At 45.6% G+C, this 17,376-nt stretch overlaps 1 protein-coding gene across 1 annotated transcript in view; it reads left to right on the forward strand.

Moving 5' to 3' along the window:
* The first annotated feature begins 10,809 nt into the window (after positions 1-10,809).
* FLT3 (fms related receptor tyrosine kinase 3) overlaps positions 10,810-17,376 on the forward strand; it is a 155,446-nt gene continuing 148,879 nt past the window's right edge. The window contains exon 1 of the mRNA XM_040340472.1: positions 10,810-11,007. Within this exon, the coding sequence (XP_040196406.1) occupies positions 10,956-11,007 (52 nt within the window). The 5' untranslated portion in view covers positions 10,810-10,955. The remainder of the gene's footprint in view (positions 11,008-17,376) is intronic.

A 17,376-nucleotide genomic window follows, 5' to 3' on the forward strand; every position in this document is an offset into this window, starting at 1 on the left:
GCCGACTGCTCCCGCCCCTCCACAGCCCAGCATTCCAGTAAACACGGGGGGGGGGGGGCAGAGCAGAGAGTCGGTGAGTGACAATCACTAGCACTCTGCTCACGAAACTCTAAGAACCGAGCAATCATTAGTGTTTGATCGCTCAGTTGTCAGTGTTAGAGTCAGTGAAACAAATGCAGCATTGGAGTGATGTTGTATCCAGCTAAGTACGTATGATTTAAAAAAAAAACACACATACTTCTCCTTTAAGGGAACCACAATACATGCATTGGGATATACAGTACTTAATAAAATGCACCAGTTTAAATGGCCTCTTACATCCACAGTGTGATGCTAGCTGCTCTTGTCACTAACAAGAAGTTCAAAGCAAGACATGCTTTCAGTGGATGTAAAGCCAAAACATTTTTTTCCTAGCATCTGTGAAGGTTCATATCTATTCAAGTCATAGTACTTGGTTAGATTCAACTAGACTTGTTCTGTAAAGTTTAGGACATTTTGTTGCTTCTCTAACTTCTTCAGTTTCACTGAATGTCAGAAAGATACCCTAGCATTTATATTACGCAGGTAGCACCAACACTGACAATCACCATGGAAAGTTTAGGCCCCCGTTCACAATAGAAATACTGTGATTTCTGATGCAGCTGATGGACGCGCAGTACAGCACAACAGTGGAAAACACATTATTCTCTTTGGTGACCATTAACACCAATGCAGCACAGCTGCAACTCGTTTTTGGAAAAGGTACATACTACATGTGCTACTATGGTACTGGTGCAGAGTGATTTTTGCCCTAAAGTCTTCTATGGAGACTAAAGCCCCATACACGTGTAGCACTACCCCCGCAGGAGCTGCTGGTTATTTTTGGATGACGTGTTACCTCTACATTCTCGTTGTCCAGGGTGAAGGAGAGTCTGAAGAATTTCAATGTCCACACAATGCACTTCTTTTTCTTGGGTTTATTTTGCAGAACTTAAAGTGGAAGTTCACCCAAAAATAAATTTCTAATAATACCTTGAGGTGACCGGTTATACTGCGAGGATGCTATTTTTTTTTTTTTTTTCATACATACCTTGTTAGCGGTGTTTCATCCCTCGGCTTCCGGGTACGATTCTAGCGGGGCTGGGCGTTCCTAGTTGATTGACGTTCCTCCGACCGCCGCATACTGCACGTCACGACTTTCCGAAAGAACCCGAACGTCGCTGCGCAGGCGCCGTATAGAGCCGACTCTATACGGTGCCTGCGCAATGACGTTCGGCTTCTTTCGGAAAGTCGTGACGCGCAGTATGCGGCGGTCGGAGGAACGTCAATCAACTAGGAATGCCCAGCCCCGCTCGAATCGTACCCGGAAGCAGAGGGATGAAACACCGCTAACAAGGTATGTATGAAAAAAAAAAAACAGCATCCTCGCAGTATAACCGGTCAGCTCAAGGTATTATTAGAAATGTATTTTTGGGTGAACTTCCACTTTAAGTAGAAAAGAAGGATGAGGGGTGGAAAGGGTAGGTAGGCAGAGGCGGCTCTTTAATTAGAGGTCCTCCCCATATTTTTGGTTGGAAAAAAAATCGTTTTTTCTAGAGGCTGAAAAACTTCGTTTTTTTACAAGCTGAAAAATGATCCTGTGTACGCGGCATAAGGCTCGGTTCACACCAACACCGCATCCGTCGCACAGCAGGGGTCCGGTGCGTGCTTGTTCACCGTTTCAGGTCTGATTTTAGCCCGAATTTTGGGCTGAAATCTAACCTGAAACACACCAAAATAGGCACACGTTTTTCCTGCACACTGCACCGGACCCGCTGCGGAGATATGTGAACCGGCTCCATAGAGAGCCACTCACATTCTCCTGCTATGCGAATTGGATGCGGAGAAACGCGCATTCAAGATGCATAGGTGTGAACTGAGCCTTAAGATTTGTCCTCATATTATATGGTTTTGGTAAATCTGAATACAAAAATCTGCAGAAAATCTAATAGTGTGTATGGGGTCTTACTAAAACTGGTGCATACAGAATCTGGTGCAGCTGTGCATAGTAACCAATCAGCTTCTAGGTTTGAGCCCAGGTTCACACTGGGCTGCGGGAGTGAAGCCATGCGAGTTCAGCTGAACTCGCACGATTTCACTCCCGCTGGCAGTCCCGATTTCGGCCGCGATTTCAGAGGCATCTGTGCAGGTTTCTGCACAGATGTCAATGTAAATCGCGGCCCGAAATTGCAAAAAGTAGTACAGGAACTACTTTTTGAAATCAGTGCAGTGCCGTAGATGCGGCGTCGCACCGATTAGGACGGTGCCACTGCCGAAAATTGCCGGCAAATGCTGCCGATCTAAGATGCGATTTGACATCTCAAATCACATCTCAAGTCATACCAGTGTGAACCAGGCCTAAGGCTGGGTTCACACTATACTACACAACTTTTATCCTACTTTGCTCTGCGACATTGGTCCTACATCCATCGACTTTCATGAACAGGATACTACTTTGATCCGACTTTGTGATAGTCTGACTTGTTTTTTGACCAATCAAAACAATCCCAGAGTGAGATAAATTCCTTTTACTGCTGCTGTAATCACATGTCGGATGGCAAGGACAAGGCTCCTACTTTGATCCGACTTCAATGATATTCAATGGGCTGAAGTAGGATCAAAGTCGGACCGAAGTAGTACAGGGAGCATTTTCAAAGTCGGACCGACTTGTGTCAGACCAGTTAAGACGGCTCTCATAGGGAAACATTGATTTTCACACGTCATGCGACATGAGCTCCCAATGTAGGAGCGTTTGTTGTACCAGTGTGAACCTAGCCTGAGCCCTTGTTCACACTGAACACAGCTTTAAAATCGTGCCAGTTCAAATGAAAGTCACATTGCAGCCCAACTTCCGGGCACCTTGAAAGACATCTATGCGGGTTCATGCACAGATGTCTATTAAAATAGCTCCTGAAGTCGCCAAAAGTAGTGCAGGAACTACTTTTAGAAATTGTAGCTGCTGAGTTTTATTAATCGGACACTCATCTGTCACGTGGTCCAGGGATGCAGACGAATGAAGCACCGCTCCTCTCCCCTCCTCTCCATGGCGCTGGCATTCTGACTGTGGGTGCCCGGCTGCGGCTTCACAGCTGGGCACGCACTGCGCATGCGCAAGCCGAATTACGATTTGCCGGACAATCTTCTGGGACCTGTGACATTTCCCAGAAGATAACACAGAGGGAGGTGTGAAATTCCTTTTGGCGCTGTGGAGCCCCAGGAGGTAGTGGGAGCTGTATGGCTCTAAAAAGAGGGTATCCGCTCCCCCCCACCCCCCCAAAAAAAAACGACATGCCAAATGTGGCTTGTCAGGGGGCCACCTTCACTTAAAGCTGAAGTTCCATTTTTGGGTGGAACTCAGCTTTAAGAATCCTCTGCAAAATAATTTTTGGTAAAATGCTCTTACGGGGTTAATCACTTCTAAAGAGTCACAGATCTTGTAGTTTTCTTCATTGGAACACTTATAGTGCATCAGATGATCATTAATGAAAAAGTCACTCTCAGCTCAGAATCAGTATCCAAAGGATAAAGAAGAACAAACAGCTTTTTCTTCAGAGCAGGAACAGGTAGGAATCTGCAACAAAGTTTGTTAAAATCCATACAATGTACAGTACATGGATCAGCCAGAGTGTAAAATGTTTTTCTCAACAAATGTGGAGGTACTCTTTAAGGAAATGCTAAACCATGGTGAGAACTAAACCAATATTAAGTGAACATAGTGCCCCTCTTCTCTTGCTGCACTTGTCTTTCTATTCCTGTCTCTTTTAGTGGAACACAAGGGTATCTTGTCACCACACTATAATTTAACTGTGTGCCTAAACCCACAACAGTAAAATCAGTCTGTATATGCAGTAAAGCAAGCTCGTTATACTCACTGCGGGACATAAGGGGTTAATCCTCTGCATTGTGTAAAAAGTCTGTTTTATCCTGTCTTCTCTGATCCTCCTCTTCTTTCACTGTCCCCAATCAATCAACTAAAAGAACAAAGTCTTGGGGTCACTCTGCACATGTTTAGTTTGGTTTGTGCTGTTAGAGAGTTTTTTTCTTGGGAGAGTACATATAATCAGCACAGGGACAATCAGCCCTGTCCAGACAGGGGGTCAGGGGTCCTGCAGCCTCATAGGACAGTCAGAGTAGAATGAAAACTCCTCCTACAAGCTTTAACCAGACACTGGTAGAAGTCATAAGTAAAACTTTAAAAGGGTACGTGAGAATATGCTTAAAGTGGAATTTTAGTCAGAAAATTAAGTCCTGATAGATCACTTCAGGATGGTCTCTTTTGCAGTTATAGGTACAGGGGTAGATTCACATACCTACGCTGCGCCTGGCGCAGATGTCAGATACGCTACGCCGCTGTAACTTACTTTGAGTTGGTTTGAATCCTCAACGAATTTGCGCCGTAAGTTACGGTGGCGTAGTGTATCTCTCGTAGCTTAAGGGCGCGGAATTCAAATTGGGCGGGTAGGGGGCGTGTTTCATTTATATGAAGCGCGTCCCCGCGCCGAACGAACTGCGCATGCGCCGTCCCTAAAATTTCCCGGCGTGCATTGCTCTAAATGACGTCGCAAGGACGTCATTGGTTTTGACGTGGACGTAAATTACGTCCAGCCCCATTCATGGACGACTTACGCAAACGACGTAATATTTTCAAAATTATACGCGGGAATGACGGCCATACTTAACATTGAGTACGCCATCATATAGCAGCTTTAACTATACGCCAGAAAAAGCCGTCCGGAAACGACGTAAAAAAATGCGACGGCCGCTCGTACATTCGTGTATGGTTGGAAATAGCTAATTTGCATACTCAACGCGGAATACGACGGGAACGCCACCTAGCGGCCGCAGAAAAATTGCATCTAAGATCCCACGGCGTACTAAGGTGTACGCCTGTCGGATCTAACACAGATGCCGTCATATCTTGTTTTGTGGATACCAAAACAAAGGTACGACGCGCAAAATTTGAAATTACAGCGGCGTATCAACAGATACGCTGCTGTAATTTCTTTGAGGATCTGCCCCAGAGTATGTAAAAATAAGTGCCTATACTGTTTAAAATACATTAATGCAGGGTCCCGCTCTGTTAGGGACTTGTTCTCTATATCCGACACTGTGCTTACAATCAGAGCCTCTAGAGGCTGATCGGCTGACATTGTTAGGATTTAGGCCTCGTACACACGACAGAGATTCTCGGCAGAATTCACCGAGAAACTCGGTCAAAACCCGGATTCTGCCGAGAATCTCTGTCGTCTGTACAGTTTTGGCTCGATGGAGCCGCCGAGGAACTCGACGAGAAAATAGAGAACATGTTCTCTATTTTCTCGTTGTCCTCGTTCTTCTATGGGAGAAGCCGGCCCGCCGAGCTCCTCGGCGGCTTCATCCCAAAACTCGACGAGGAACTCGACGTGCCAAGCACGTCGAGTTCCTCTGTCGTGTGTACGGGGCCTCACTGTTGCTGAAGGCACAAGAAAGTAACAGGAATGACAGACTGTGCTGAGGGAACATGGATTGGGGAGGGAGAGAAGAAAAGCAGGAGAGGTGACAGGGCAAACTTTACTTCCAGTGCCAGGAAGACACAAAAGACTTAACCACTTCCTTACTGGGCACTTAAACCCCTTCCTGACCAGAGGACTTTTTGCGATTCGGCACTGCGTCGCTTTAACTGACAACTGCGCGGTCGTGCGACGTGGCTCCCAAACAAAATTAACGTCCTTTTTTCCCCACAAATAGAGCTTTCTTTTGGTGGTATTTGATCACCTCTGCGGTTTTTATTTTTTGCGCTATAAACAAAAATAGAGCGACAATTTTGAAAAAAAAAAAACATTTTTTTACTTGTTGCTATAATAAATAGCTCAATTTTTTTTTTACGTTTTTTTTTTTATCCTCAGTCTAGGCCGATACGTATTATACATATTTTTAGTAAAAAAAAAAAAAAAAATCGCAATAAGCGACTGGTTTGCGCAAAAGTTATAGCGCCTACAAAATAAGGGACAGAATTATTATTATTATTTTTTTTTTTTTACTAGTAATGGCGGCGATCTGCGATTTTTATTGGGACTGCGACGTTATGGCGGACACTTTTGACACATTTTTGGCGCCATTCACATTTATACTGCAATCAGTGCTATAAATATGCACTAATTACTGTATAAATGTGACTGGCAGGGAAGGGGTTAACACTAGGGGGTGAGGAAGGGGTTAAATGTGTACCCTAATTAGTGTTCTAACTGTGGGGGAAGGGGGGTGACTGGGGGGGTGACCGATCTGTGTCTCTATGTACAAGAGACACAGATCCGTCTCCTCTCTCCCCTGACAGCACCGCTGTCTGCGAGAGCCGGGAATGAGAGATGATCTCATCTGTAAACATATGAGATCATCTCTCATTGGCCGCACAGATCGCCTAGGAAACGGCCGCTCCGATTGGCCGTTCACGGCGATCTGTGACTGGCTGTGTCCAAGGGACACGGCCAGCACAGCAGTTCCCCGCTGCGCGCTCGGGAGCGCGCGCGGGGAACGTGCAAAGGGGAGGCCGTAAAAAGATGGCCTGTTAGAGTTTGGGAGCCACGCTGAGGCCGTACAAAGTCGTACGGCCGTCAGCTAGTGGTTAAAGTGATACTAAAGGATCGTTTTTTTTTTAAATAACAAACATATCATACTTACCTCCACTGTGCAGCTAGTTTTGCACAGAGTGGCCCCAACACAGACTTCTGAGGTCCCTCACCAGTCTCCCGGCTCCTCCCCGCATAAGATAACCCCCTAGGAAAAGCACTGTCCAGGGGGGTTACCTTGCGGGCGCGCTCCCGAGTTATTCATTCGGCGTCCATAGATGCCAAATGTATGACTCGGCCCCAACCCCCGGTGCCTATACAGCCAAGGAAGCTGCTTTTGTTTAATCTGCAACTGTCATGGTGCTGCACATGTGATAATTTATGACACCAGCCATTTATTCGTTTGACAATTTGGTTGAGGACACAAGCAAACGTGACAGTTAGCAATCCTGGCATTTTAGGAATGTGATGCCGCGTACACACGGTCATTTTTTCGGGTTGTAAAAAACTTTTTTCAGGCTCTAGAAAAAACAACGTTTTTTTCAACTTGATCATTAAAACGGCCTTGCCTACACACGATCGTGAAAAAAAAATGCTCTAGCAAAGCGTGGTGACGTACAACACGTACAACGGCACTATAAAGGGGAAGTTCCATTCGGATGGCGCCACCCTTTGGGCTGCTTTAGCTGATTTTGTGTTAGTAAAAGACGATTTGCGGTTTTCCGAAAAATGATTGTGTGTACACGGCATAACTGTTTTTTGAAATCATTAAATCAATGGGTTTAGTTCAACTTTATGATTTATTGCTGTTTAGGGGCTCTGGGCTTCGGCAAAACGGCAGCCTCCAGCAAGAAGAAATAGGAGCAATGCTGGAGGCAATTTAAAGCGGGAGTTCACCCATTTATTAATTTTTTTTTTTTCTCCCCTTAGATTCCTGCTCGTTCGGTCTAGGGGAATCGGCTATTTGTATTAAAATATGAGCTGTACTTACCCGTTTTCGAGATGCATCTTCTTCCGTCGCTTCCGGGTATGGGTCTTCGGGAGCGGGCGTTCCTTCTTGATTGACAGTCTTCCGAGAGGCTTCCGACGGTCGCATCCATCGCGTCACTCGTAGCCGAAAGAAGCCGAACGTCGGTGCGGCTCTATACTGCGCCTGCGCACCGACGTTCGGCTTCTTTCGGAAAATCGTGACGCGATGGATGCGACCGTCGGAAGCCTCTCGGAAGCCTGTCAATCAAGAAGGAACGCCCATTCCCGCAGCCCATACCCGGAAGCGACGGAGAGGATGCATCTCGTAAACGGGTAAGTACTGCACATATTTTAAAACAAATAGCCGATTCCCCTAGAGAAAACGAGCATCCAGCTATGGGGAAAAAGTGCCCTCTAAGGGTGAACCCCCGCTTTAAAGCACACAATAATTTTGGTAGTATAATTATCATTGCGGAATTTATATTCCTTGCCAAAGAACATTTTTTTTTATCAAACTGTTATGGGTAAAGTTCCTCTTTAATCACTGTACTCTAAGTTAATCTACAATTGGTATGAAGTTACCATGTTTGTCCTTGGTTTATGCATAATCCAAGCTATTATCTCTTCGGAAATATAGAAGATTAACCAATACTGTAATTTCCTGTATGTTTCTACTAATGGACTCAGCACTAATCTGATAATTACATTTTTTTTAACCACTTCCCGCCCGGCCTATGGCCGATTTACATCGGGGAAGTGGTTTTGAAATCCTGACTGGACGTCCATGGACGTCTTGCAGGATTCCATGCCGCGCGCGAGGCCGTGGGGGCGTGCAGCGCGGCGATCGGTGATGCGGGGTTTCAGTCTGACACCCTGCATCTCCGATCTCTGTAAAGAGCCTCCGGCGGAGACTCTTTACCACGTGATCAGCCGTGTCCAATCACGGCTGATCACGATGTAAACAGGAAGAGCCGTTGATGGCTCTTCCCCACTCGCGTCTGACAGACGCGAGTAGAGGAGAGCTGATCGGCGGCTCTCCTGACAGGGGGGGTTCACGCTGATTGTTTATCAGCGCAGCCCCCCCCTCGGATCGCCACACTGGACCACCAGGGAAGCCCACCCTGGACCACAAGGGAAGGGGAAAAAAAAAAAAAAGTCTTGAAAAAAAAAAAAAAAAAGCTTTTTAAAAAAAAAAGATGCCAATCAGTGCCCACAAATGGGCACTGACTGGCAACATGGGTAGATAAGTGCTGCCCCACAGTGTCCATCAGTGCCACCCCAGTGTCCATCAGTGCCACCCCACAGTGTCCATCAGTGCCACCCCACAGTGCCCATCCATGCCCAGTGCCCACCTATCAGTGCCCATCTGTGCCACCCATAAGTATCCATCAGTGCCACCCATAAGTGCCGCCCATCAGTGCCGCCCATGAGTGCCCATCAGTGCCGCCTATGTGTGCCCATCAGTGCCGCCTATGTGTGCCCATCAGTGCCGCATACCAGCGCCGCCAATCAGTGCCACCTCATCTGTGCCCGTCAGTACTACCTCATCGATGTCCATCAGTGCCATCTCATCGGTGCCCATCAGTGCCGCCATCTCAGTGCCCGTAATTGAAAGAGAAAACTTACTTATTTACAAAAAAAATTACAGAAAAAAATAAAAACGTAATTTTTTTTCAAAATTTTCAGTCTTTTTTTAGTTGTTGCGCAAAAAAAAAAAAAAATCGCAGAGGTGATCAAATACCACCAAAAGAAAGCTCTATTTGTGGGGGGAAAAAAACGGCAATTTTGTTTGGGAGCCACGTCGCACGACCGCGCAATTGCCATTCAAAGTGCGACAGTGCTGAAAGCTGAAAATTGGCTTGGGCGGGAAGGTGCGTAAGTGCCTGGTATGGAAGTGGTTAATAAATCACTATATAGTTTATCAAAATAAAAATCATGTCCATTTTTTGTCAACAAATTTCCAGGATCACATCTTCAAAATGCAATACTATCCCTTGGAAATGAGTGGGAACAGACAGATTATATGGTTTCTGACCCAATTTGGCGTGCACAAAATACAGACAGTGGGCCAGATTCATGAAGCACTTACACCGTTTTTTTGGTAGATGCGCGACGTAAGTGCAGATTTGCACCGGCGGATCGCTGCACCGTACCCAGAGAACCAGATTACGCCTTCAAATCGACTTTCTCGCCTCGGTGTAACATTTCCACGCCGGCGCGGCGTTGGTGCAGATTTACGCTGGTCGGATCTGGCGCGGCCATGGTTTTTGTGTTTTAAATATGCAAATGAGGTTTTTGGGCCGATTCATCAACTTAAGCTTGACCGGCGCTGGCTACTCCCGGTGAGCGGAGCTGAAATTTCCGGTGCAAAGTTACACCTCATAAAAGCAGGGGTAACTTTGCACCAAACTTGCAGAGGTCAGCTGGAGAGCAGCTAAAGCAGCAGCGTTACAAACGACCTGAGCAACAACACTTGCTGGACAACACATAGAGGCGGTCCCCATGTTGGGAGAGGCCCTCAATAATTACAGCCCTCTCCTCTGGGCTGAAATTGGTCATCCGCCCACCTGAGGATTCCTCATCAGCCATAACTGCCCCACCACAATGCAAACGACCTAGCTTAGAAAAAAAAAAGCTTCAGTACATTTGCACCTGCAGGGCGGAAGTCTGGGCTGATTCATGGACTGGGCTTTGGTAGTGGGTCGGCGTAGCTCAGGGATCACGCCGGGGCGCAGTTCTGAGCATGTGCAGATTGGGACATTTACCCCTGGATGTCACTGAGCATGTGCGGTCTAAGATGCCCCCCCGGCGTGACCCCAGCGCCACGGTCGGCACTTCATTAGCATAGGGTGACTCCCAGTTGGCCTTACCCCCCCTTACGCCGTCGAAAATCCGCCCCGCTGGGGCATCGTAGACAAAAAAAGTTTCTTGAATCACCTAACTGCCTCTCCGCGCTGGACCGGTGTAGTCTAAAAATGATGCACCACGCCGGTGCAAATCTGCACCATTGTTTATGAATCTGGCCCCGTAACTAGAGTTGGCTTCACACTAGCACACCTTCCATCCTTACATAATTATAGTAAAATGTTTAAAAAGATTACTCAATATTACTACAGTTTTCTCCTTTCACAAACGCTGTGGCTCACCACCACTTGGCATATTTAAATGTGGCTCTCAAGCTAATACAAGCTGGTGACCCTTGAGGTTAGTGATATATGTAAATGTAAATTGTAAATTGCTGAAACAAAAATGAAGCACATATGATATGAGGCGGGTATCTTCCAGAACTCATGCAGGTTTTGAAAATAGAGAAGTTTTGTGGTTTCTAAGGGGGTGGCTTTAGGTGTGCAGCTGCTACATTTACTAATAGAGAACGAAGTGACAAAGGCTGCAACTTTAGCATTCTATGAAGGAGAGAGCATTATGCAAGAACTCAGGGGCTCATGCGCTTCTACGCCAAGCCCCTGGCTGCAAGGTAAGAAAGGTCGATTTGTTTGGCATCGTTTTCATACAAGTGTTGGGTTCACCAGTGGTTGGTATGCTACATACTGTACAATGTGAAACCAATGTCGTACGGTGAAGTGCGTTGTATGTATTCTGGGAAGGGGATCATTTGCATTGTCCTGTGCGTCTTCTGCTCCATTTCCAGCTTGAATTCAGACAAAAATTTGGACTGAATTTGCAGCGGTGAACAGGGACGCACTGGACCCCTGCTGTGTGCCGCTCTATGCGGAAGTGTGAACCTAGCCTTCAAATTCAGCTAATCCTATTTATTTTTAAGTAAAATTGCCTCTTGTTGATGTCAATAGGATATGTTTTTTCTAACAGCTTATCCTTATGCCGCGTACACACCATCACTTTATGTGATGAAAAAAACGACATTTTCTGTGAAGTAAAAAATTAAGTTTTTGAAACTTCAATTTTCAAGACGAAGTTGCCTACACACCATCGTTTTTCTCACAATGTTCTAGCAAAGTGAGGTTACGTTCTCACCACTTTTTCCATTGAAGCTCGCTTCATAAAGTAGCTTCTGGGCATGCGCGGGTGAAAAAACATCGTTTTAAACGACGTTTTTTACTACACACGGTCAATTTCTGTGAAGTAAAAAATGACGTTTTGAAAAACGACACATAAAATTGAAGCATGCTCAAATTTTTTTTGGTCGTTTTTTACAAGACATAAAATGACGTTTTCCCCCACACACGGTCAATTAAAGTGACGTTTTTAAAAAAGTCGTTTTTTTTCATCCCATAAAATGATGGTGTGTACGGGGCATAACATGCAGCAGCCTTTGCTACACCTCTGAAATGCAATCTGCAGTATATCCCTTTTCAGAAGTCGTTTGACAGAGGAGGCGATATCACCTCTTTGCCGGACGTTTTAACTTTGGAAATGATGACTGACGGTGCCATAACTACATGCAGAGCAGGACAATTGTAACAATGCCTCATTCATTGAAATGGATCACGTTTTGCAGCAATACTAATCCCAAAGCAGCTGCATGCCCTCATTTAGATGGGTGGTTGTGGGTGGTAAAACCCTGACTCAACCGCTTTCTTTTACTGCCCCTCCAGCTGCATATTTAAACAAGCCCTAAATGAGTTTATTGTTGATATTGTGTTTTATATGCTCAGATATTAGGAAGTGATTCAATACAGAATTATCTTTTAGCCCTGGTTCACACTGGGCTGCGGGAGTGAAGCCGTGCGTGTTCAGTTGAACTTGCACGGCTTCACTCCCGCTGGCAGTCCCGATTTCGGCCGCGATTTAAGAGACATCTGTGCAGGTTTCTGCACAGATGTCAATGTAAATCGCGGCCCGAGATCGCAAAAAGTAGTACAGGAACTACTTTTTGAAATCGGTGTCATTGCCGGAAGATGCCGCCGATTTGAGATGCGATTTCACATGTGAAATCGCATCTCAAATCGAAGCAATTCGTACCCAGTGTGAACCTGGGCTTAAGCATGCTTGTCTATATCCGAAGCATAGGAGTGCGCACAGGGTGTGCCAGGGCACACCCTAATCACCCCGTGTGCCTCATATTCCCCCTGTTTAGACCCCTGATATTTCATAAAATAACAAAATGTTCCAATTTTTTTATTTTTTCTCCTAAAAAAATACAAAAAATAATAAAATACATAAAATTGTAAAAAAGAATAATATAAAAATGTAATTGTAAGGATAATAAAATAAATAAATAATGGAAATGAACTACTGACACCATCCAGTGATCTACTGATCTACTGACACCGTCACATGCATTCACACATTCTCTCTGATGTATCATCTCTCTGTATATAACAGATCTCCTCAATTGGTTTCAGTCGTCTAATTGAGATTTTTTTTTTGCAATATCAAGTCAATCATTAGACCAGCTGAATGACGATTTATCTATCGGTAGCTTAAAGCGGGAGTTCACCCATTTATTTATTTTTTTATCTTTTCCCCTTACATGGATGCTCGTTTTGTCTAGGGGAATCGGCCAGTTGTTTTAAAATATGAGCCGTACTTACCGTTTTCGAGATGCATGTTCTCCGTCGCTTCCGGGTACGGGTCTTCGGGAGCGGGCGTTCCTTCTTGATTGACAGTCTTCCGAGAGGCTTCCGACGGTCGCATCAATCGCGTCACTATTAGCCGAAAGAAGCCGAACGTCGGTGCGGCTCTATACTGCGCCTGTGCACCGACGTTCGGCTTCTTTCGGAAAATCGTGACGCGATGGATGCGACCGTCGGAAGCCTCTCGGAAGACTGTCAATCAACATAGGAACGCCCATTCCCGCAGCCCATACCCGGAAGCGACGGAGAAGATGCATCTCGTAAACGGTAAGTACAGCTCATATTTTAAAACATCTAGCCAATTCCCCTAGACAAAACGAGCAGGAATCTAAGGGGAAAAAGTCATATATACGGGTGAACCTCTGCTTTAAGGAAATGCTTGCAACTGCCTGCAGCAGACCAACAGCACCATCTCAGTCTAAAAAAAAGATAGACCTTTCTTAAAAAATAGGAAAATGATTCACTCAAATTTGTAACATTTTAAGAGAACAGGAAGCTAATGCATCAAAAAACTAAATTACTGTCAAAATAATTTGTATGTAGATTTAGATGAAGATCCAGCGTTTTTGGATTTTTTTTTTACCTATTTTAACATTGTTCATTTCCCATTCACTGATTTTTCAATCTACTTTTTCTGGAAGGAGACTGTTGGGAAATTGTCGGCCAAATAGTGCCTGCTTTCAGTCAAATGCAGGTATTCTGACAGCTGGCAGAATGGATTTATCCATTCGTGTTTTTAGCATGGATAGGGGAATCTGTTAGATATCAGTGGCGGCTGGTGCTCAAATTTTTTTGGGGGAGCACAAACATACTGAAAAAAAAAAACATTAATTGCCGTCACTGTGCCCATTAAACACAGCCACTGTGCCCATCAAATGCTGCCAGTTTGCCCCCTCAAATGCAGCCCGTTTCCCCTCAAATGCAGCCCGTTTCCCCTCAAATGCAGCCCGTTTCCCCTCAAATGCAGCCAGTTTGTCCCCAAATGCAACCAGTTTGTCCCCAAATGCAGCAAGTTTCCCCCAAATGCTGCCAGTTTGTCCCCAAATGCCACCAGTTTATCCCCAAATACCGCCAGTTTGTCCCCAAATGCTGCCAGTTTGTCCCCAGCCGAGCACTTACTTCCCTCGGGTCCGCGGCGTCCTCCTCCACGCTCCCTCCGCTCCCTCGATGTCTTTTACCATCCTCGATGTCGCTTTAGCCAATCAGGTGACCGGTAACCAGACCCGGTGCACCTGATTGGCTGAGAGACGGGTCAGTGTTAAGGAAGCGATTCCCTAACACAGCATGGTTTAAACAAGGAACGCACAGCTGTGTGCCCGCTGTTTAACCATTTGGAAGCCGATTAGAGCCCACAAGCTCTAATCGGGAAGCCTATTAGAGCCTCTGGCTTTAATCAGGCACTTCCAAAACACACCCACCGCTGTTAATCAGATGGCCAGCGCTCAACAGGGGGCCGGACACCTGAATAGTGGGCGGCAGCGGCGACAATAGATATATTCATGCAATGCATGAATATATCTATTCTTGAGTGACGGGTGCGTGCAGGAGAGAGGGGGCAGCGCTCCTGCGCCCACTATGGAGGCACCGCCACTGCTATGTATGTATAAATATGTATATATACCCCCATGTAATCTTTCCTGCCCCACCTAATAACTGTACTTTACTTTCTCCATCAGCTCATCCCCCACAGTTATTACCGTTTGTATCATTTGACCCTTCCTTTTAGGCTGTGAGCTCTAACAAGAGGAGTCTAGTAAATCCTCCATCCCCGCTGTGTACCTCCCTACAGCTGTACTGTCACCTGAAAAGTGACTACAGCTTTTGGATGCAGTCACTGTTCAGCCAATAATTTTCCACCTGGCTTCTTTGACAAAAGTTGATTGAAAAAATAGCGGGAATCGGCTGAAATTTAAACCATGTAAGCTAGTCTTTAACTATCTGTACCATACATAAAAAAATGATAAGTGTGGTGCCAACAAAATCCTTATGTTGAAAAAAAAAATACACAAATAAACATATAAATAAATGATAAAAGTGCAGCCGTCCTTTTAAATGGTAAACCCACTTTTAACACAATATAATAACAAAAGCAACGCGCTACTGTATGATTATTAGTGGCATAATCATTAATCCATGAACCTAAAAATACAAAATCTTATAAAAGTCCCATTAGTGTAAACCAGATCTTTTTGAAAGACTCAAATCACAGTGAAGAAAGATCTGCACTGCTTATAATTTCCTTCTAAAACCCCTTTCACACTGGGGCGCTGCGGACGTTAGCGGTAAAGAGAAGCTAGTTTTAGCGGCGCTTTACTGCTGTTATAGCGGCGCTATTCGGCCGACGGCCACTAGCTTTTAACCCCCACTGGCGGCCGAAGAAGGGGTTAATAGCGTCCATGTTGTGGCACTGCCGAATGGTTTAGAATCGGTGTATACACCGCCAGCGCACCTCCTCTAAGATGCTGCTTGCAGGCCTTTTTTCCCTGTCCTGCAAGCACACCGCCCCAGTGTGAAAGTACTCAGGCTTTTACACTGGGGTGGCTTGAGAGGCGCTTTACAGGCGCTATTTTTAGCGCTAAAACACCTGAAAAGCACCCCAGTGTGAAAGGGTACTTATAGTGCTCCACCAACTGTGTTCATAAAATGTACACTCACCAACCATCAATACAAAGCCAGACTTCAGATATTTCCAGCTTCTAATTCTCCAACCATAAACTGGATCAAGGTGATGTTGCAGTAACATAAAGGGTTCAACAACACAGGCCCTCCAGGTATCTCTCTCATACAATGTAAAGGAAATTACCCAAAGAGAGTAGTAATGCCCTGTACACACAATCGGATTTTCCGTTGGAAAAACCTTGGAGGTTTTTTACAACAGAATTCCGCTCAAGCTTGGCTTGCATACACACGGTCACAAAAAAGTTCTCTGAACTTTTGACCGTCAAGAACGCGGTGGCTCAACGCGATTGGCACTGTGCTGACAAGCCATTCACCTCTGCAGCTAGGGGTATGGATCCCGGTCTCGGCTACATGTGAATTGAGTTTGGTGGTCTCAGCCCGGCTCCCGGTGGGGGTGCTATGCGAGGTAAGCCTGTGCTTAGTACGCCCACAAAAACCACCACACTTACACGCACTCGAAATTGGGTTAACATGCACGCACTTTGACCACGTGGTCTCTGAAAAGAGAGGCAAAGGACTAACAGGGCTGGTTGAGCGGGCTAGATCCTCTCTCTCCCTTATAGGGAGTCCCTCTGCCCCGTTGGGCTTGAAAGTGGAGCAGGTAGGGCGGGCTGTGTGGGAGGACCCCCTCACGCACCCGCCATTGCCACCCGGGGCATGAAGAAAGGTGGCAGATTGCCTCTGGGGGAGGCCTCCCAACTCCTGCAGTCCGGCTCCTCTCTCACTTTAAAAAAAAAAAAAGAACGCGGTGACGCACAACAATACGATGAGCCGAGAAAATGAAGTTCAATGCTTCCGAGCATGCGTCAAATTGTTTCCGAGCATGCGTCGGTATTTTGTGTTTATTTAAAGTCATCAGCTACAGGATTTGTAGCTACTGACTTTAGATTTTTTGTTTCCACAGTGAACAACCTCTGTAACACATGTTGAAATGATCAGAGGCTGAAGATTATATGTAGATAAGGAGGTCATAGAGGGTAAGAGGGGGTAAAGAAGGAAATACATTAATTTGTAGAATAGTAAGGGAAAAATGACAAAAATAATAAAGAAAGTCATAAGGGTGAGAACAAATAATATTGAGATTTCGTTTCAGCATATTACAAAATTTTACAGTAGATTTCTAATTGACAGTCCTACTATTTCTTATTCTACAGATGCTTTAACCCCATTTGTGTCTCTGGATGCCGGTGTTTTAATGAAATGGCAGAGGCATTTCCTTGGCTTCTTGGTCACATTATCACTATGATTGACTGTAATAGTGATCATGTCATCAGAAGCCCATCGCACTGGCTCCTGATTGTAAACAGTGAGGGGGAGCTGTTGGTAACAAAGCAGTCACCGTGCAGGGGCGCCAGGTGAGCATATTCCCAGCACAAAGCAGTGGCGCCCTCTATGGTCCGCTACGGATGGGAGCAGGTAAAGCTAGTTAACCTCTTGCCGACTATGTAACGCATATATGCAGTGGCACGGAAGTGGGGCTCTAACATACAGTTTTCACACATATACATCCACCTCAGCAGGAGGTTGTGTACTGAGATCATATTGAAGTGGTTGTAAAGTCTCAAGGTTTTTCTCCTTCTGTGCTGCAGCTCCCCCTCAGATCTCTACTT

The sequence above is a fragment of the Rana temporaria genome, chromosome 2, assembly GCF_905171775.1.
Source record: "Rana temporaria chromosome 2, aRanTem1.1, whole genome shotgun sequence".
Lineage (NCBI taxonomy): Eukaryota > Metazoa > Chordata > Amphibia > Anura > Ranidae > Rana > Rana temporaria.